This window comes from Engystomops pustulosus, chromosome 1, assembly GCF_040894005.1.
Source record: "Engystomops pustulosus chromosome 1, aEngPut4.maternal, whole genome shotgun sequence".
Classification (NCBI taxonomy): Eukaryota; Metazoa; Chordata; class Amphibia; order Anura; family Leptodactylidae; genus Engystomops; species Engystomops pustulosus.
This window is the reverse complement of record NC_092411.1, coordinates 264,396,803-264,419,979: the sequence shown is the minus strand read 5'-3', so window position 1 is coordinate 264,419,979 and position 23,177 is coordinate 264,396,803. Positions and strand designations below refer to the sequence as shown.

General features: G+C 42.7%; 1 protein-coding gene across 1 annotated transcript; it reads left to right on the top strand.

Moving 5' to 3' along the window:
• Positions 1–1,290: 1,290 nt before the first annotated feature.
• Positions 1,291–22,189, top strand: LOC140079105 (ADP-ribosyl cyclase/cyclic ADP-ribose hydrolase 1-like). Its single transcript, XM_072126060.1, has 8 exons — positions 1,291–1,578; positions 8,186–8,315; positions 9,030–9,165; positions 12,586–12,668; positions 14,731–14,807; positions 17,240–17,332; positions 19,316–19,402; positions 20,158–22,189. Exons 1-8 carry the CDS (start codon positions 1,394–1,396, stop codon positions 20,225–20,227), a joined length of 861 nt encoding a protein of 286 aa, XP_071982161.1. The 5' UTR covers positions 1,291–1,393; the 3' UTR covers positions 20,228–22,189.
• The last annotated feature ends 988 nt before the right edge of the window (positions 22,190–23,177 follow it).

Here is a 23,177-nt window from a genome sequence, read left to right as displayed (position 1 = left end):
AAAGTCCGAAAAATAATGTACCCATTTTCCTATGCAACACTTTCAATTACTGTTACTCCTTATACAGGAGTCAACTGTAGGAAAACTTACAAGAAATGCTCTCTGGGAAAGATATGCAAATTCCAGAAGTAAGGAAATAGAGTCTCTATATGCCTAGTTATTTTTAAAGGTTTGATGAATTGGATGTCAATCTAAAGGGTCACTTTAATTTGTATATTATTATATGGGGTTAAATTCCAGACATTCCAATTTCCATTTCCTTTCTATCCCTTAATTCTTAGCCCTGTTTGTACAATTTAGTCAAAACAGGATAGTCCCTGCCTACTTGCCCACACTGCCATTACCTGCAGGTTCTTACCCTGGGGATGTGCACAGAACAGAAAAACAAATAGAGAGATAGACAGAAGGTCCAAGAAATGATTACAAAATACAGGATAAATTACAATAGAATTCAGACCCACAAGTGTCAGTCGACTACTTTAACCAGTACTGGAGTGAGGAGTGGGTATAAATGGAATTCCTGGAAACCGCCCCAGCAGCTTATTATTTTGGTTATCCGTCACTACAACTGCACTTAAAGGGGACCTACCACCACGATTCTACCTATAAAGGTAGATCGGGTGGTAGGTGGATGAATGGGACGTGAGGATAGCCCTTTTTTGGGCTAATCCTCACGTCCCGGCTATCCTTTGGTAAACTTTAATTACCATAATCAGACACCTACCATTCTACCCCCTACCTCGGGTATCTTCCAGCAGAACAGGGTAACAGAAGGCTAACAAGCTAATTCCTGCTCAGAGAGTTTGATGGTTATCAGGTGGTTATTCCCCCCTGGCTTGTCTAAAATTGTCCATTTATGATCCAGCAGGGTGTTGTCCGTCCTGTGACCTTCTTTCTGTTGTATGTTATTTAACAATCCCTGAAATGTATTCATGTTGATTTCAACATTGTGGTACTAGCCATGAGAAGTCCTGCAGAATTGCTCCAGCAGAGCTTTTCTCAATAGTAAATTGCCAGTACAGGGGCAGGACACAGATTCATGCGTATTGCATAGTATATGTCAGTGGAATACTTTATGAATGTATAAAGTACATTTCATAATGAATATATCAGGAATGTTTATAGAGAGTTTATCAGATGCATCTTAATAAGTCGATTATTCAATACGAAATTCCTTGCCTTCCTATGGTGAACCGGCCTTTCAAACCCTAACAAAGACCTGCATGTGTGTATAGGCTGGAAACAACAGGAGTGGGAGGGGACCAAGAGAATATAAAGTGCTGACTGCCGAGTAACGTGTCTGGTTGTGAGGGCTGGGGAGTGGGGAGCACATCCAGAGGCCAGTCCTGGAGCACTTAGTAATCAGCCTGGTCCTGCAGAGAAGAAGGCAGCAATGTCTTGTCCCCCTGTGAGCATGCTGGCCCTGCTACTAATGCTGCTAACATCCAGCCTAGTGAATGGGAATGTAACAGGTCAGCCGAAAAATCCAAAGTATAAGGGATCAGGTACAACATCCAACATCAGAAACATCGTCATCGGTCGCTGCTATCACTACATGTTCCTGCATCCAGGCATTGGGTGAGTAAGGATATCTCTTTGTGGTGTATATATATATATATATATATATATATATATATATATAATTGTCAAAATGTGTTACCTAAAGATTCTCAGGGGATGTAAAAAGTTGTTGTTTTTTGTCGCAATGGAATCTAAGCTTAATCATTGTCTAAGGGAAAAGTTCTAGAACCTTTACTTTACTTTCAATCCTTCCTGTTTATAGTTACATACATAGTTGGTGGATACATTGTACCGAGTCTCAATAATTCATTATGAGCCAAATACATCAGCTCGAATTTATTGTGTATGTACTTTGTCCACCGCAACACAAAACTCTGCACCTAAGAGGCTTTCTGGTGCGGAATCGCATAGAATGGCACATTTATGTCCCAACATAATTGTGACCAGAAAAAACTGATGCGCTCCGTATAAGCATGACCGACGCGCGCAGGGTGTGTCAGATTATTGATAAAAGTGGACCAATGTGTCAGCCTGTAGCTCACAGAGCATTGTCTTGTCTGATTACAGGCTGTCCCCAGGTTACATACAAGATAGGCTCTGTAGGTTTGTTCTTAAGTTGAATTTGTATGTAATTCAGAACTGTATATTTTATAATTATAGCTCCAGCCAAACTTTTTTTGGCCGCTGTGACGATTGGATTTTAACCCCTTAAGGACGCAGCCATTTTACAGCTTAAGGCTCAGCCCGATTTTTTGGATTCTGACCTGCGTCGCTTTATATGGTTATAACTTTTGAACACTGTTACTTATCAAAACGATTCTGAGATTGTTTTTTCCCCACATGTTGTACTTCATTTTAGTGGTAAATTTTGGCTGATAAGTTTTGCGTTTATTTACAAAAAAAAAGAAAATATGATAAATTTTTTGAAAAATTTGCCATTTTCGAAATTCAAAATCATTGCGTTTTCAGGCAGATAGATTTACCACCCAAATAACTTGCAGAATAACATTTCCCATTTGTCTACTTTACATTTTCATAATTTCTGAAATGTTTGGATAATTTATTTTGACGTCACGCGGCCTACAAATAGAATATCGCTTTTCCGGATTTTCAGAATTGACTATTTTGGGGATAAATACAGTTTTGAATGAAATTTTACATATTTAGCATCAAAACCCCCTATATAATCTACCCATTTTCAAATCTGCACCCCTCAAGCTATCAGAAACAGCTTTTACGAAGATTGTTAACCCCTTGAGATCTTCATAGTAATTGAATCAAAATGGAGGTGAAATTTAGAATGGTCATACTGTTCCCTTATACGTTCATTTAGCCCTAAAATTTACACATTTCCAAAATATAAAAAGAGAAAACCCACCATACAATTTGTTCTGCAATTTCTCCTGAGTGCAGCGACCCCCCACATGTGGCTGTGACTTGTTTTATGGGCGCACAGCAAGGCGCAGAAGGGAAGGAGGGCGCTGCAGCTGCCAGGATTTTAGTTTCCTCATTGGCCCCTTTTGAAGGCTATAAAATTTTCGCTTTTTCGTTATTGGGGCCATGTGACGGCATTTTTTTTGCGGGATGAGATGCTTTTTCCATTGTTACCATTTTGGGGTTGGTATCACCTATTGTTGAAAATTTAGGAACTTTTTTTGAGGGCAGGAGTAGAAAAGCATCAATTCTGTACTGGATTTTTGACTTTTTTTTTTTTTGGTGTTCACCGTATAGACTAATAATCCTGTTATCTTTATTCTATGGGTCGATACGATTACGGGGATACCAGACATGAATATATTTTCTTACGTTTTACTAAATTTGTCAAACAAAACCCTAATGTGGGGAAAAATCTATAATTTTTGTATTGCCATCTTCCAAGTGGCATAACTTTGTTACGTTTTTGGCTACGGAGCTGGTTGATGGCTTGTTTTTTGCGGGACATGTTGTACTTTGCACCAGTATCATGTCTGAGTACATATGGTTTTTTGGTCGCATTTTATAGCATTTTTTGTGGGATTGAAAAGGTAAAAATCATAATTTTTGGAGGGTTTATAACATTTTTTTTTTACGGCGTTTATCGTGGGGGTTCAATAATGATTTACTTTTATTCTACGGGTTGTTACGGACGCGGTGATACTATATATGTGGGGTTTGTGTTATGATTTAGACTTTTTTTTTGAGTTATATGTCTCTTTATATGTTTTGGGGGTTTGGGGCATTTTTAGTGATTTATGACTTTATTTTTTTATTGAATAACTTTTTTTTTTACTTTTTCACTTTTATACCATGGTACATGAAGAAGCAATCTTCTGATTGCTTCTTCATGATAATATTCTGCAATACTGATGTATTGCAGAGTATTATCAGTGTCAGCCTATGCACTTGCATAGGCTGGCACTTTGCCAGTAAGATGACGTCACAGACGCCATCTTACTGGCAATTCTTGCTAGTAACTCTGGGGACCAGATCGGACCCCAGAGTTACTATAGCAACGATCGGCGCCCCCCGAAAACGGTTCGGGGGGGCCGATCGTGGGGGAAAGACCCCCCAGATACTTGTTAGATGCCGCGGTCGCGCTGACCGCGGCATCTAAAGGGTTAAGCACCCGCGATCGGAGACAACTCCGATCGCGGGTGTTACACTGGGGTGCCGGCTATTAGTTACAGCCGGCACCCCGTGTTTCCCGATGCCGGTTCGGCTCTGATCCAGAGCCGAACCGGCATAAGCGCCGTGGCGGATATATCCGCCACTGAGCGCTAAGTCACTGCGCTCCGTGGCGGATATATCCGCCGCGGAGCGTGAAGGGGTTAAAAATGTTGGGTTGTCATAAGAACCAGGAGTAACAATACATCTTAATTACAGACACGCTTAATAACTGTTACAGCTGATTATTGTAGCCTAGGGATAAAGTACAGTAACTTACCAATATCCAGAGGTCCGTTTGTAACTAGGGGTCATCTGTAAGTGGGCTGTTCTTAAGTAGGGGACCGCCTGTATATTGTATGCACTTTTCAGATGTGAGTCGGACAAGCTATGTACAGGGCTTGGAGGCTGTGAATGGAAACAAGAGAATCGTCATTCACTGATAGAAAGCTAATATCTTGAAAAAGGGCAAAAAATTGGAATTTTACGAAGTTGCATGACTATTTTATGAGGAGTCTCTCACAAAACAATTAATAAATTAACAAACTCAGAACATATTTTTGAGCAAACTTTAAAGTAAGGACCTCTTCTTCCTGCTGAAGGGGTTCTTCATATTTCTACAGGACTGAGTCTGTATGATTGGCTACGACCTGAAGAACTTGTAGCTGCTTTTCAAAGTACTGTATATGCTCATTTACTCAAGGGGTATTGATTACTTTGGACTCACAGTAGACACATAAAGATTGGTTTTCTCTTCCTGGCTTTAGTGATTTGTCACGGATGCCTTACTGATCCATTCTTTTCAATGGGCTTTTTCACACTTCAGTTTTTTTTTTCACTGATCAGTGATGAGTTGTTATTGTGTTCAGTGATCAGTGGAAAAAACTGAAGTGTTAAAAAGCCCATTGAAAAGAATGGATCAGTAAGGCATCCGTGACAAATCACTAAAGCCAGGAAGAGAAAACCATGGGTTCAGTGAAAATTCACTGTTGTGAAAAATAGGTGATAGGTGATCAATTTGAGATTTTTGAGGGACCAAAACTGGGATCCCATTGATCATAGGTGAGAAGATACATCTTTCAGGAATGTAGTCTCTGCACTCCTTACCAATGCCATATATTGTGTAGTGGTTGTACTTGATCCTGCAGCACAGACCCATATATTTGATTGATAATGAGCTGCAAACAGTTCATGCCCCATGGTAATGATGTCACTGGCCTCTGCCAATCTGATATTGATCACTTATCCTAAGGTGATCGATAAAAAGTACTGAAAAACCCCGTGCCAGGCAACTATGAGAAACAAACACAACCATTCCCAGATGATCCTATCTCTACTTATTGACTAAGAATACACACAGTAAGGCTATATTCACACTGCCGTTGCCCGCCCGTACCGTACCGTAGCAGGCAACGGCAGTGTACGGGGAGAGGAGGTCACCCCCGCCCCTCTCCATAGCAACCTATGGCGCACGGCCCCGTATTACGGAAAAAGATAGGACATGTCCTATCTTTTTCCCGGGTACGGAACGGTACGGTGCCGCATGTGTGCTGCACCGTACCGCTCCCGTAGGGTGCCGTGCGCCCATAGGAGTGTATGGGGGACGTATATCGGCCGTATATACGTCGGCCGTATATACGTCCTCCATACGTTCGTGTGAATGTAGCCTAACAACCTGTTATTTGTAGTAACATCGCAGCACACAAAAATGTCACATTTTTTAGATTTTTTAAAACAATTTCCCAGTAATGTGATTTTACTTTAAATTACAAGTGAATGTGTGCTATTGGGTAGATAATCTTAATGTGCAATGGCAATTTTCACACATGTCATTCTACCAGCTGTCATGGAGAAGGAAGGTTATATAGACAGGCATAAGGTAGATCAGGTTAATTGGGTCCAAGTCCAAGATGGCGGCGAGGTGAGGCAAATAGAAATGGTCCAATCTAGGATCAGAAAACACCAAATGCACAGTAGAGATTGTAGAACTACAAGAGCCAGGAGACAAGTCTAACCAGCACTGTACGGAGTTCCTGGATGCCGCCCAAGCAGCTGATTGGTTTGGCCGTCCTTCACTCCAACTGCACCTGAGACACTGATCCAGCTCTGAGAAGTAGCAAGATGAACACTACACCCTCTGCAGAACAAAACACCTGGGTGTGGAACTAGTCATGAGAAGTTCCCAAGAGGTGCTCCAGTAGTTCTGACAACACCAGAATTATTATCCAGCATCAGGTTTGGTGATAAATCTGGTACAGTATGAAGCTGTCTGTTCTGATGTGTTCATTCAATATTTTGCAACAACATTTCCATTAGGGAATATCCTGGGATTGTTTCTATATATTTAAGGATATGCCCAAAAAATTATTCCCCCTGGTGGGCCTAAGTACTCTAGTTGGACACTGTATATGATATGTCTTCAGCATTTGCCTGGAACTCTCTGTGTGCTCTGTAGTAAATATCCTGTTATCTTTGATCTATGGAGATTTCTTGAACTTATGAACCTCACCAATGGACTCTGTATGTATTACTCACTACATTCCAATGTAATTGCTCAATTTTGTACATCATTTCAATATATATTTAACAATGTCAATAACAACTGAGATCATATATCTGTTCGTAATCGATATGTTTATGCAATTGTGTGAATGAGGCAGTGGAGACACCACAAAACATTACCAGGTTGTGAAAAAGTAATACCCCCAAAGTATTTGTGAATAAAAACTCCTGTATATGAATAAAAGTGATAAAAGGGGCTTGAATGTGTTTCTTCAGTGTGACCGGGTTATATGTAGGGAAGAGCAGATATGTTCATGTTTGGGTTCGGCCGAGTTTGTGTGAAGCCAAACCTGTATCTTGCATCTTAATCGGAAAATAAACTTATTTACCCCTGAAATGCTAAGGTGACACAACCCTCTGCCATATCTCATTAGATACAAGTATTGGGGTTATATGTTTATAAATACAACACACAATACGGTAGCCACAAAGAAATACCTAATTTTAAAGAGAATAAATAAAAGTTATGAGTTTTATGGGAAACAAAAAATTGCTCCCAAGTACTTGACCAATGGGTCTTAGTGAGGCTATTTCAAGGCCTTTTTGTGAATTATAAACATTGATGAGGACCCAGTCAAACACTCATCCAAAATTTGCCTTTCGATAAGCCAAACCTGAACACTTATCCTCACCGGTTACACCCACGATCATAGTGGCACCAGTTGCACGTGTAACCCTTTAAATGGCGCCAATCAGGGCCACAGCAGGGGAGCCAAAAATATAAAACAGAAAGAAAAAGTGATGTAAGAGGAAGTGATGTCCCATGATCTAAGGAGGCCACCGATTGGCCTAAGCTGGTCCAATGTCTACCAGCACTTCTGTCTGGGCCGGAGGTGCCAAAGATCAGGAGTTCATGGCACGGCATAGGAACAAGGAGCTGGAGCAGGATACGCTTTCTTTTTATGGGGCATCCATGCCCTGACCTCCACAGTGTCTCCAGAATTCCTGGAAAACCGCTTTAAAGCCTATTGATGACTGCTATGCCAATGAATAGTGGCAGTAATTAGAGGCCAAATATATGATGATCCATTCTTAGAATTCACAGAGGATGGAAGAGCTCCATTATGTGTGATGTGACCAAACTCAGTTAATGCAGCTTAGTTCCCGTTCAGTCTGCAATAATCTGGTCTGACCACTACAAAAGAGAATGGAGGTCCCTACTTTGTGTTCCACGATTTGTGTGTGGGCTGATCTGTGGGGGAGGGTGTTGGGGTATTGGGGGGTAGATCCCTACCAATCAGATATTGAGGGCCTTCTGTTTGCATAATATATTAATAGCATATGCCAGGGGACCCTCTTTAATGTAAATGTAATGATTTAAACACTTAATTCTCAAACTAAGGAATTGGTCACAGGTTTCTATGAGTGGGAATGAGAGTCAACGTTGGTTCCTGACATGACGTATACATCTGTATAGATTAGGGATCACTCTAATTTCCTTTTTTTTTTTCTTTTGAAGAGTTAGGAACTGCTCTGGAATATGGCAAGAGCTCATAGATGCAGTACAGAGAAAAGATCCATGTAAGATCACTCAAGAAGACTACAAGCGTCTGGCTCAGGTGGCTGCACAGACTGTACCATGTGATAAGGTAAGAAGATTATAACTGTGCTGCACATATATACGGCTTTACAAAAAATCAAGACGAAATGATGGAGAACTTGTTTAAAGGACCTACTCTGAGATGTGAAATGGAAGTTGTCACCAGATGATGACTTATCATGTCCCTGTCCATGCTCATAGCCTTCAATTGTCAGGCAGAGGCCAAAAGTAAGTCCCTTGGACTTCATCTTGAGAATTAGAGATGCAGAATGCAGAGGTAAAGGTAAAATTGCTAAAGAATGATTAATATTAGTTCATTTTTGATATGTAGAGTCCTGGATCCCTTGACCTCCATTACCTTTGCACAGCTCTTCTGAGAAGGTTGAATATTCAATGTATGGACTCCTATACTTTCTAAAGCTTTCTTGTAGAGAGCCGATCAGAAGATCTCCACCCTGGATATATTCTAGGATAGCCCATAACTTGTTGTTCGTTATGGTCAGATGCTTATGGGTGGCCAAGCTAAGATGTAACATCTGGTCTCTGTCCCTCCATTGTTGTAATTGTTGTGGGTACCTGTAATCCCAAACATCACCAAGTGATACTGAATTCTAGACATACGATCAGTTGCACGACTTGATATTGTTATATTTGTTCCTGAGTAAACCAATATGGCTCCTATTTTGTTCACAATTTGCCCCCCTCCTCCAGTATTTACTTTACTTCTCATCTTGGTATTGTATAATATTTTGTGTCTCCGCAGACCCTCCTATGGAGCAGGACAAATAATCTTGTACACCGATACACAAAAGCAACAGAAAATTTTGTGACCCTCGAAGACACTTTCCTGGGCTTCCTGTTCAATGGCCTTACGTGGTGTGGAAAGACTTTGAGGCCCGGTAAGACAAAAATCAGGCTGATATCTATCTATTTCTCTTTCTATTTCAAATGGAATCACAATTCCAAATCTCTTGTCTTTACTATCTTTTCCAAAAAACTGGACTGCACTCCAAAAATTTGAGAAAAAAACTAGTGGCTACTTTACTATCTAGTTTTTTGGAATAGGAGCACTGTCTTAATTATAGACTAATACTTCCTGTTCTGTGGAGATCACTTCTCAGCTGTCATATGCAGACCTGGCTATAGGAAGAAGCTAGAAGTCTAAAATTCAGCCCATAACATGAGTTTTTAGGTAAAGTAGCAAAGTTCTTTATATTTGCTATTTGGGGAGACTCCTTCTACCTAATGTACCAACAACTTAGAATTTGCAGATTGAACCCATCTTAAAAAAGCAATTATGTTTTTGGAACAATGGGGGTCATTTACTAAGGGTCCGATTCGCGTTTTCCCGACGTGTTACCCAAATATTTCCGATTTACGCCGATTGTACCTGAATTGCCCCGGGATTTTGGCGCACGCGATCGGATTGTGGCGCATCGGCGCTGGCATGCACGCAACGGAAATCGGGGGGCGTGGCCGAACGAAAACCCGACGGATTCGGAAATACACTTACCTTCACCAGGTATAGGCCGGTGAATTTCAGGGCATTCCAGTGCGCCTCCGGGGAACTTCAGCGCAGCAGCGACAACTGGTGGACGGCGGAGGAACTACCTCGCAGAGAACGCGCCGCTGGATCGCGAACGGACCGGGTAAGTAAATCTGCCCCAATCTGTCTAATTCTATCCTGGTTTGGTTCTTATCTCTGTGTTTCTTCTATCAGGCTTGAATCAAGGCCTCTGCAAGACAGGACAGACAAAACCAAATTCCAAGACTGTGGGTACGAGGTTACATAGGAGATATCTTGAAGTATTAAAGGGTTATATACATATTTACTAGAATACAATATATTAGCATTTTATTACTAGCAAAAAGCTATTCCAATGAGATCGCTTTATCAGTTCCCTCCTATTGTTTTTTACATAAAGACCTTCATCAACTCTAAACCATCTCGCTACTTACAACCCTGATGTGCATTGTATGCAGATACACATTAAGCCCCTTTTACACGAACATATGATTTCTCCAGTCCTGTATTTCGGCGCTGTATGAATACGTATATATGTGACATATTTCACCCGTACATGTATGTCGCTGTATCCATAATGTATGCATATAAAATACAATTGGCTGGCTGATGACTGGCTCACTATTAGCTGGCTGTCAGAACGCACCGCCCACTGGATACTGCAAGTACATACGACATACTGTATGGAGGAGATTTGTGTTATGATTGGGAGAAGGCTGGATGGTTCCTTTTGAGCCTTTATCAATCCTGCCCAACTAAGGGGAAGGCAAAAAGATGTTAAAGAGGCCTTATCACCCTTAAAAACTGCACTAGGAGCTTACTTTCTCAAAGCTGTCCAGCCTATTCATGAGGGGGTGATCTGAGGCCCTGACTCTTCCCCGGCAGCGGTGACTTCTGAGTTCAAGCGGCAGTCACCTCCCCTAATCCTGTCCCCCTAATGAATATGCCGGACCGCTTTGGCCCGGTGTTTCTAGTGTACATCGCGGCAGTGTCTGCCAGTGTTATAGGAGGTTTCCGATAACGCTAGTAGTGTAACACTGCAGGGACTGTTGTAGCACTAGGAGCTGCTTACTTTACTAGCTAGCATTTGCTATTATTTTAGTGGTGCAGGGTCCCTGATGAATATCCCCAATGTGTCAACTCAATTCAGTGCTCTCAAATCCTGCAATAACTGGTAAACAGTTTTACCTGGTTTCTTTGCGCCAGGATATATTTTTATGTAGTCTGATTCCCTCCTATTTAGGTTTCATCCCAGGATGAAGGTCTACCTTCAGCAATGGACAATATTTCAAAAACAAATTGTCTTAAAGGGAACATGTCAGCAGAAATTAACCTATTAAACCACCACAAGTATGTTGTCAAGCATCTAAACACCTTTCAGATCATGTTTCTGTCATGTCCCAGTTTTGTGGCATCATCTAGATAATCAACTTTGAAGTAAAACCTGGTTATATAAAGTCATGGATATGGAAAGGATAAGCCCTGAAGCCAAGCTCTCCTCGCCTCAAATCAGTTGTGCAGTAAAGGAGGTGTTTTTAGGTGGGAGAGCTTGACTACAGTGCTAAACTCTTTGGGGGTCCTTTACTAAGGGCCCGATTCGCGTTTTCCCGACGTGTTACCCGAATATTTCCGATTTGCGCTATTTTGGCGCACGCGATCGGATTGTGGCGCATCGGCGCTGGCATGCATGCGATAGAAATCGGGGGCGTGGTGGAATGAAAACCCGACGGATTCGGAAAAACAGCCGCATTTTTAAAAAAAAATGTGTCGCGGAGCTTGCACTTACCTTCATTCAGCCCGGCTCGGTGTATTCCAGTGTGTTCCGGGGAACTTCAGCGCAGCAGCGCCACCTGGTGGACGTTGGAGGAACTGCCTTAATAAATCCCGGCCAGACCCGAATCCAGCGCAGAGAACATGCCGCTGGATCGCGAATGGACCGGGTAAGTAAATCTGCCCCTCTGTCTCCTTGAATTTGAAATTTTAAAAAATGACTTCTAAGTTGATTCTCTGGATGATGTCTCCACACGGGACCATGAAATAACCATGATCTGGAGGATGTTTAGCTGCTTGACAATGTATTGGGAATGGTTTATTAGGTTAATTTCTGCCAACAAGTTCCCTTTAAGCACAATGTTTATATCAGTCCAATTAGGCTTATGACAGATTCATTACAGATTTTAGCTGTTCTGCAAAACTATAATGGTTTTGCTGGGAAGGAGGATTGTCCTTCATACTCCTCAGCTCCAGGGAACCCACTGATTCCGTCATAGCTGCACCTTATCCTCCAGTGTAGCAATTTTTACAGGAAATACGATAACTGGGGCCACCAATCTGTGGAAATAGTCCGAGGACAATCATCTTCCTCCCTTCCTTCCTCCTTGTGTTATGTTACTTGATATCGGGCTGTTATTCTAGCTGGAGCCTGGCTTCTTGATGCTGCAGCCTGATGTATCGTGTATGTGTCTAGTGTAATCTTCTCCTCCGTCCTTCTCAGTCGTCTGTTCACAAGCTTTTTGGTGATACATGGAAATATTGGCCTTAGTTCTAGAGCTACATCAACACTGACTTGTCCCAGACGTCTTACCCGAGCCTTTTAAATGTGCACGCAACCAAGACAGGGGGTCCTGCCGGCCTTCACTGACCTCCCAAAGGTTGTGTGCCAATTATTCCACTGGCATCCATGGCCAACTTATCCTAACACTCAACTATGTGAAACATAAGCTTGTTGCATCCTGAGGATTTCTTTTTGCTACATTATGCAGAGTAAATATCACATGTCTATGGTCTATTTCAGGATTAAACTATAAGTCGTGTCCTGCATGGGATGAATGTGAATACAACTCTGTTTCCTCATTCTGGAAGATGGCGTCTGCTGCAGTAAGTAACAACCAGGACTTTGTATTATACCCGGCATTTACATAGGATGAATATCAGTTATAAAAATAAATCCTTCAAAACTCTAGAGTATTTATTCTCTATCCTATTCGATCATGCAGCCCAACTATCAGCTGTTTGAAGAGGCTGCAGCATTCAGGTGATCGCTGCAGCCTCTGCACAGTCTCCCATACACAGTGCTGTACATAGTACAATAAAATCAGTAGAAGGATATATACGGGCACAATTAGCTATGTGGCTCGATCAGTGGCATACAGCAAGTAAGATGGAGGGGTAGGAAAACATCAGCGTTTACGGAGGTTTACAGTATAACAAGGTAAATCAAAGAAAAGGAAGTAAAGGAAGTGGTACTCACCAGCCCAAGTGAACAAACTTTCTTTATTCATGTATAGTGTACACAGGGAGGGATGCAGAGCCCCAAAGGTTGACTTTGATTTGAGATTTGAGCTTGGATTGTCATAAATACTTAAAGGAAATCTATCATCACATTTTAGGGCCCCACCCCAATTATAAAGTCGTATAGCTCTTTCTCTATAGAACCCATGCACACCTTTTAAATGAATATTTGCGAACAGTGCCTCATCCCCCCAAAAAATCTGTTTTTTAAAATATGTTAATGAGCCTGAGGTGCCCTTTACAGCACAGATACACCCATCTCCTCTCCTAAATCTCCTTTCATATCTGCACCTCACTGTCCTCTCTCAAAATCTCACACATGCGGGTTAGATGTTGTTGTCCGACTGCTCCTTTACTCCGTCGGGCCTGCGCTGGTTTTGTCCAGTTGTACAGAGTGAAGCCCCACTGGAGCAGAGGAGCCATCGGACAGTAACATCTAATGCACCTGTGCGAGATCTCACGAGAGGACAGAGAGATGCAGATATAAAAGGAGGTTCAGAATATGACGTGGGTGTATCTGAAGTCCTGTGTTCAGGCTAATAAGCATATACAGGCAGTCCCCGGGTTAGGTACAGGATAGGTTCCATAGGTTTGTTCTTAAGTTGAATTTGTATGCAAGCCTAAACTGTATATTTTATCATTGTAGATCCAGACGAATTTTTTTTTTTGCCCCAGTGACAATTGGAGTTTCAACATTTTTTGCTGTAATTGGAGCAAATATTATCAATAAAGCTTCATTACAGACACCTCACAGATGATCATTGCAGTCTGGGACTAAAGTAACATCCAGAGAACTTCAAAAGAGGAGAGGAGGCAGCAATCCAAAAATCTGTAGTGTGTCAGATATAAGGTGCATGTAGTCCGGGGTTCTGGTGCTCAACAAAACCTCGTGGAAACATAGTGATTGGAGAAGACCACAGCACCGGAAAGGTAAAGTTACAACGATTTCTTTATTTACAATTCATCCAGGTAAAAAAAGTTGCAACTTTTTTTACCTGGATGAATTGTAAATAAAGAAATCGTTGGAACTTTACCTTTCCGGTGCTGTGGTCTTCTCCAATCACTATGTATCCAGAGAACTTCACCAGAGGTCACAGTGGGCAGAAGGGGTCCGTCTTTAACTAGGGGTCATCTGTAAGCCGGGTGTCCTTATGTAGGGGACCGTCTGTATTGCAAAAACAAATTTTCAAAACCAAAACTAAAGGTGGGTGTTTCTGAAATGCTGTTGGGGGCATAGAAAAAGCACTGAAGCCAGAGCCCAGAGGAGCTCTGGTAATGCCCCCTGAAGCACCTCTGGCTCATTAGCATATTTTTAAAATCTGATTTTTGGGGAGACGCTGTTAAGGAACATTGGTATAAAAGGTATGCATGGGTTGTGCAGAGAGAGCGCTACACTAATGTTATATTTGTTTGGGGTCTTAAAAAATGATGATAGATTTCCTTTAAGCAATTAAGAGAATTTATATTGGATAAAAGTTGAAATATTAAAACAGTTCTTTAGTTATGTACTTGAAATGCCATTAACAACTACAGGGGGTTTAGCAGTATCTTCAGTTTTGAAATGTTTAAACACCAGGTAAGTCCTAAATTACCTTATATATATTTGTGTCCCGCACCTTTAATTACAGTATCCGCTTTGTTTTCCCAGTTTGCTCAAGCATCGTGTGGAATTGTAAATGTGATGTTAAACGGCTCAGCAGAAGGTGATATTTCCAGGAAACAAAGGTAATGTATCATCTGATGTATGGGAAATATAATAACACAAACGTTCAGGACATAAGTGGTAAATATAGCTGGATCTCATTATAAAACTCTACTGAACAACTCACATCGGGGCACATTTACTAAGGGTCCATTGGACGCATTTTCGTTGGGTTTCCCGACTATTTCTGATTTGCGCTGAATTGCCCCAGGTTTTTGGCACACGCAATCGGATTGTGGCGCATCGGTGCTGGCTTTCATGCGACACAAATCCGTGGGGCGTGGCCGTCGGACAACCCGACTAATTCGGACAAACCGCGGTATTTAAAACTCAAATTGTGTCGCCAGATCAGCACTCACATGCACCAGGAAAAAGAAGGTGAACTCCGGCGAACCTCAGCGGGGAGAAGCGACACATGCAGGAAATTGTACACACGATTTTAGTGAATCATGGCAGCTCCGAATCCTCGTCGGACATTCCATATCGGCGGCGTCAATGGGACGGGTAAGTAAATGTGCCCCATTATCTCAACTGCTGCACATAAAGACATAAAATAACAAGTCATGTAGGTACTGACCATCTTATCAATTTTGATGTTCTCATCTTTATGATGCTTTTCTTGGTATAAACATTGCTGATTCTATTAAGGTTGTGTTACCATTGACCTTTGCTGCACAGAATATCCTATGTATTAATGTTTTTAATTTCCAGCTGCTCCTTCCATGCGAAAACTTCATATTAAAAATATTCAAATGAAGATTAAACATTATGGAACCTCAGGGCTCCAGTTCCACAGCAATTACATCACCCTAACCCCCCCTCTACACTACCCAGGGACCAGTACGTGGCAGGGTGGCTAAACAGTATACTTGCGGGGTCGGCTCCAAGTTTCAGTGGGCCCCTTTGCAGTAAACTCACATGACAATATTAAAAATTCTGAAACTAAAACAGTCTCCTGTTCCCTAAAATATTCCCTAGTTTATTATCCCAAACAGCCCCCATCATGGTTATTTTATATACAGCCCCCTCATGGTTATTTTATATACAGCCCCCTCATGGTTATTTTATATACAGCCCCCTCATGGTTATTTTATATACAGCCCCCTCATGGTTATATTATATACAGCCCCCTCATGGTTATTTTATATACAGCCCCCTCATGGTTATTTTATATACAGCCCCCATCATGGTTATTTTATATACCGCCCCCATCATGGTTATTTTATGTACAGCCCCCTCATGGTTATTTTATATACAGCCCCTCATGGTTATTTTATATACAGCCCCCCTCATGGCTATTATATATACAGCTCCCTCATGGTTATTTTATATACAGCCCCCATCATGGTTATTTTATATACAGCCTCCTCACGGTTATTTTATATACAGCCCCCATCATGGTTATTTTATATACAGCCCCCTCATGGTTATTTTATATACAGCCCCCATCATGGTTATTTTATATACAGCCCCCATCATGGTTATTTTATATACAGCCCCCATCATGGTTATTTTATATACAGCCCCCATCATGGTTATTTTATATACAGCCCCCATCATGGTTATTTTATGTACAGCCCCCTCATGGTTATTTTATATACAGCCTCTCCTCACGGTTATTTTATATACAGCCCCCATCATGGTTATTTTATATACAGCCCCCTCATGGTTATTTTATACACAGCCCCCTCATGGTTATTTTATATACAGCCCCCTCATGGTTATTTTATATACAGCCCTCTCATGGTTATTTTATATACAGCCCCTTCATGGTTATTTTATATACAGCCCCCATCATGGTTATTTTATATACAGCCCCCATCATGGTTATTTTATATACAGCCCTTCATGGTTATTTTATATACAGCCCCATCATGGTTATTTTATATATAGCCCCCTCATGGTTATTTTATATACAGCCCCCCTCATGGTTATTTTATATACAGCCCCCTCATGGTTATTTTATATACAGCCCCCTCATGGTTATTTTATATACAGCCCTCTCATGGTTATTTTATATATAGCCCTTCATGGTTATTTTATATACAGCCCCCTCATGGTTATTTTATATACAGCCTCCTCACAACCTATGGATTAATTAGATACAGCCCCTCCTTGTCGCTCATGGATTTATGTAACAGCTCTGGGCCAAGGCACTTGCCCAGGTATGCCCTGTGCTGGTGCTGCCCCTGCTATACTGTATGGAGTGTGTAGAGTTCCTACTCTGCCTTCTGTACAGTCTCCAGCAGTTCAAGCAAACAACAACTCACCACATCCCAATAATATAAAATGATGACTCTGTGCATGCTGGTCCAGTCTATATTGCAAAGCTGAAATGTAAGCTCTCCAAATAAGGAGGTATCTGCTGATTAAAAAAACAAAATAAAATAGATGTTAAATCCCAAAATAAGCTATATAACATTTTCTGACTATATATTTCTGCTTTCTCTTTTAGTATTTTAAGGACTGTAGAAATTCCCAATCTGGACCCAAGCAGAGTCTCTGAAGTGAAAGTCTGGGTGATTGATGACATTGAAGGAGAGGACAAGTAAATACGGAATTTTAAATGATCACAATGTAATGTGGTGGAACTTGATGGACTTTTTTCTTGGTTTTTTTTTCATTAATGTAATTATATATGGTACATACTATACTGTATACATTTGGTTCCAAGGATCCTTAGAAAGAAGATATCAGTCTGTGTATACCTCGAATATATTTACAGGGAATTTATAATTTCCCTTTGCCAAAAGGTGGCATAAAAACTGTACACATGCCTGTTTTTGCACCAAATTTTAAACAGCTTAATGGTTTATGCAGCCGTTATTACTTTTGAGGGGAGGCCCTAGAAGGAAGAGGTCACACACACCCATAAATTCATAACTTACCCCCTAGAACTGCACCCCCTTGGTTCTAGTGATAAGTTATGGTTCACATTACACAGTTCATAGCTCGCAACCATCGAGGATTGAGCAGGACGGTCCTGGTTTTCAACCACAGTCGCGCTGTCCCAGGTGGTTGGGAGATTGTCCTGGGCTGCCCCAGTTTGTCCCGTTCTACTGTTCCTATACATTACCGCTGCAGAGCGGGGCCAGGAGGAGGCCTCTGTTACCTCCTCACATGTCGGCTTTTCTTTAGCACACCATTGTCCGGCCCCACCCCCTCTTTAAAGTCACATTCAAAACCCTGGTAGGAAGTAGGAATGCTGTGGGGGAATGAGGGTGAGGGAAGGTAAGTTTAATAACAGCAACAGGAGAAGTAGAGGTGCCACAGTAAGAGAAGGATGGAGGACAGGGGGCCACAGTAAGAGGAGAATGGGGGACAGGGGGCCACATTAAAAGGAGAATGCAGAATGGGGGACCAGAGGAAGAGGAGGATGGAGGACAGGGGGCCACAGTAAGAGGAGGATGGAGGACAGGAGGCCACAGTAAGAGGAGGATGGAGGACAGGAGGCCACAGTAAGAGGAGGATGGAGGACAGGAGGCCACAGTAAGAGGAGGATGGAGGACAGGAGGCCACAGTAAGAGGAGGATGGAGGACAGGAGGCCACAGTAAGAGGAGGATAGAGGGCAGGGGGTGACAGTAAAAGGAGGATGGATGTCAGGTGACCAGAGTAAGAGAAGAATGGAATAAAGGAGACCACAGTAAGAGGGGGATGGAGGACAGGGGACCACAGTAAGAGGGGGATGGAGGACAGGGGTCCACAGTAAGAGGGGGATGGAGGACAGGGGTCCACAGTAAGAGGGGGATGGAGGACAGGGGTCCACAGTAAGAGGGGGATGGAGGACAGGGGACCACAGTAAGAGGGGGATGGAGGACAGGGGACCACAGTAAGAGGGGGATGGAGGACAGGGGACCACAGTAAGAGGGGGATGGAGGACAGAGGACCACAGTAAGAGAGGGATGGAGGACAGGGGTCCACAGTCAGAAGGGGATTGAGGACAGGGGTCCACAGTCAGAAGGGGATTGAGGACAGGGGTCCACAGTCAGAAGGGGATGGAGGACAGGGGACCACAGTAAGAGGAGGATGGAGGACAGGGGGCCACATTATGAGGAGGACAGGGGCCACATTATGAGGAGGGGGCCACATTGTTGAAGAGAGGGGCCAAAATTCGAGGGGAGGAGGGACAGGAGTACAGAAAACTTGGGCATTATAAGTTTGGGGAGATAAATTTCAAGTTGGGGACCAAATGTAAAGGGAGAATAAACTTAAAGAGGGTCCATTATGTGTAGTGAGTTGCATTATGGGGTACTATGGGTCCATGGGAGGGGGGGTGGCCACAGGAAGGGGGCATTATACTATGCGGGGCCATTAAGGTTGATATTATACTATGCTTGCGGGTGTCACACTGGGCGTGGTTTAGAAATAAAGGGGAGGGATTTTTCGTCCCTCTTTCTCTAGCCCAAAAGTTTGGAGGCATACACTGTATGTAAGATGTGTACTTTGTGTATAGAGAAGGACAACCTGGAGTACAGAATGTATTCTTCATGAATAAGTTCCTAATCCGTAAATTTGACTCTTTTATTTCAGAAATTCCTGTGATAGCGCGTCCCTAATGGAGCTAGAAAATTACATTGAAGAGCACAAGTTGAAATATTCCTGCATTGACAATTACAGGTAAAATTTCCTGACTAGGACTCCTAAATAATGCATTAACCCCTTCCTGCAACTTCCCTTTTCCATTTTTGGGTATTTTTTTTCTTGCTCCACTCATTTTAAAATCCACAAACTTTTTTTTATTTTTGTGCATAATATATTGTACTTTAAAGTACAGTGAATATGATAACTTGCTTTTACGGTTGTCACTTTGCGCTACAAATGACACCTCTCCTTTATACTCCAGATCATGATAAACCAGGGACACTAACTCATAGATTCAGGCACTGTGACTGTGGTAATCTTCTTACACAGTATTTGTTACTCATGGTCTCCTTCCTTCTAAAATACATTTTTTATACTTATGCCAATGAGCCATAGGAGCTGTGGGGGCATAACTAAAGCCCCTCTGTGCTGTAGCTTCACAGGCTGTTACACTGTGTAAGAGCACATGCCCTCCCACTGTGTGAAATTACAGCAGGCAAAGGGAGGGGGGAAGTACTGCACAGGAGCTGGAGGGAGGATGAAACATTATATCAGCCTGTGTAGCTTCAGCATGGAAGGGCTCTGGGAATGCCCCCCCAGCACCCCTCAAGGTTCATTCACATAATTATAAATGTTGATCTTAGAAGGACGGAGACCATGCATAACAAATATAAGATTACCACAGTCACGGTGCCTGGATCTATGAGTAATGTCCCTGGTTTATCATGATGGTATATTTTCTTTAAATGTAGAATTGGTTTCATACTCTGTTTCATTTGTTTATCCCACAGGCCAGTCCAAGCTCTGCAATGTGCCGACAACCCTGATCACGCTGCCTGCAATAAGTGCACCTACCTGTAATAATAATAACCACTATTTATATATAGCGCCATTATATACTGCTCAGCTTTACAGATCATAGGGGACATATACAAATATAATATTACATTACAGAGTACAAACAGTCATATGGAACAATAGGAGTGAGGGCCCTGATCACAAGAGCTTACAGTCTATGAGGATGAGGGGGTGACACAAGAGCTTACAGTCTATGACAGTGGTAGCGAACCTATGGCACTGGTGCCAGAGGTGGCACTCAGAGCCCTATCTCTGGGCACCCAGGCCATCACCAGATAGGACTCCAGGTATCTTCCTACAGTCCCAGACCACCCAAGACAGCGCTACCTGGGACTACTGGAGCAGTGGGAAGGTGTAGACAGATCTGGATTGTCATTGTAGCTCCTGCTCTAGCCCTGACAATTCTTCCTGTTTATGGAACCCTGGAGAGAAGCTACAATCATCATCCATCATTTCTTAGAAGAGAAGGGAGTATAAATCACAAATTAAATTTCTGTGTTGGCACTTTGCGATAAATAAGTGGGTCTTGGTTGTAGTTTGGGCACTCAGGCTCTAAAAAGTTCGCCATCACTGGTCTATGAGGATGAGGGGGGTCACAAGAGTTTACAGTCTATGAGGATGAGGGGGTGACACAAGAGCTTACAGTCTATGAGGATGAGGTGTGACACAAGAGCTTACAGTCTATGAGGATAAGGGGTGACACAAGAGCTTACAGTCTATGAGGATGAGGGGGTGACACAAGAGCTTACAGTCTATGAGGATGAGGGGGTGACACAAGAGCTTACAGTCTATGAGGATGAGGGGATGACACAAGAACTTACAGTCTATGAGGATGAGGGGGTGACACAAGAGCTTACAGTCTATGAGGATGAGGGGATGACACAAGAGCTTAAAGTCTATGAGGATGAGGATGGGAATTGGTGCAGCTCTGAAAAGGGTTGTGGAGACGTGAATGAGAGATTCGGATTAAAGTTGAGATTAATTTAACATACACTGTAAACTACAGCACAGCGTTGTACACTGGGCGGGCATACGTTCGGCTCCATGGAGAGGAGGAGGGCTGACCCCTTCACTCTCCATAGAGGTACACAACGCCATAACACAGGGAAAGGTAGGACATGTCCTATCTTTTCCAAGTGTACAGAGTGGCACCGTATCGTTCCATGCGCCCATTACCGTCTATGGGGGACTTGCGTACATATATACGTCCCCCTATGGTCCTGTGACTATAGCCTTATTCATCTATCTGTTACCTGATGTACTTTGGCCTTTTTAAAATATTTAAGGAATATCTGGTTATTTAAGATCAGCAGCAGAGAATAATACCCGGGCTCCACCCTAGAAGATTCAGAGCCGATATTGGTACAAATAGTGTAGATCCTATATAGAGAATGGACAGCATCAAATGGATCTGTATGACAATTCTTATTAAATACGGAACCTATGAAATGTTACAATTTCTGTACAGCACATCAATAAATTTTGGTACAGCCATTTGTAGGCAAATGAACAGTTTAGAAGAAGGATAAGAGGGAATAAAGTAATAAGAATAATGTTGTTGCTACTTTGTATCATTGTTTTGAAACCAGTAGAAGGGGCAGAGATTTAACACTGACAACACTGATGAATATGATGCAATATACTTACTAATGGAGTTATTTGGAATATGATATTTATCTTTTATTTGGTCAAAGGAGAGAAAGGTATCCAGATATAAGTCTCCCAATAAGAGGCGTCCTGCAGATCTAATAAATATCCTTCCTGAGACCATGTTCTGTCTCAGATAGTCCTACCTCACCCCGGGCGTAGCTGTTGTGTTCGTCCACTTTGTTATCTTACATTATACTTCATGTCATGCAAAATTCAATAGAATAAGAATGTAGCCCTGTTACTTACCTCACCTTTATTATATGTGTCTACTGTAACTGCAATATCATTAATGTGATGTCATATTTTCTTATGTTAATAAACTAAGTAAAAAAAAAAATTGTGTATTGCAATATATGATTTGTCTACAATACATGACTACAGCTCCATATATATATATATATATATATATATATATATATATATATTCCAATATTCTATATATATACCCGAGTATAAGCAAAGGCCCCTAATTTTACCACAAAAAACTGGGAAAACCTATTGACTCGGATATAAGCCGTGGGTGGGAAATGCATTGGTCACAGCCCCCCCAGTATATAGCCAGCAAGCCCCAAGTAGTATATAGCCGGCAGCCCCACAGTAGTATATAGCCGGCAGCCCCCCAGTAGTATATAGCCGGCAGCCCCCCAGTAATATATAGCCGGCAGCCCCCCAGTAGTATACAGCCGGCAGCCCCCCAGTAGTGTATAGCCGGCAGCCCCCCAGTAGTGTATAGCCGGCAGCCCCCCAATAGTATACAGCCGGCAGCCCCCCAGTAGTGTATAGCAGGCAGCCCCCCAGTAGTATACAGCCGGCAGCCCCCCAGTAGTATGTGTCCGTCAGCCCCCCAGTAGTATATAGCCGGCAGCCCCCCAGTAGTGTATAGCCGGCAGCCCCCCAGTAGTGTATAGCCGGCAGCCCCCCAGTAGTATACAGCCGGCAGCCCCCCAGTAGTATACAGCCGGCAGCCCGCCAGTAGTATATAGCCGGCAGCCCCCCAGTAGTATACAGCCGGCAGCCCCCCAATAGTGTATAGCCGGCAGCCCCCCAGTAGTGTAAAGCCGGCAGCCCCCCAGTAGTATACAGCCGGCAGCCCCCCAGTAGTATATAGCCGGCAGCCCCCCAGTAGTATATAGCCGGCAGCCCCCCAGTAGTATACAGCCGGCAGCCCCCCAGTAGTATACAGCCGGTAGCCCCCCAGTAGTATACAGCCGGAACCCCCCCAGTAGTATACAGCCGGCAGCCCCCCAGTAGTATATAGCCGGCAGCCCCCCAGTAGTATACAGCCGGCAGCCCCCCAGTAGTA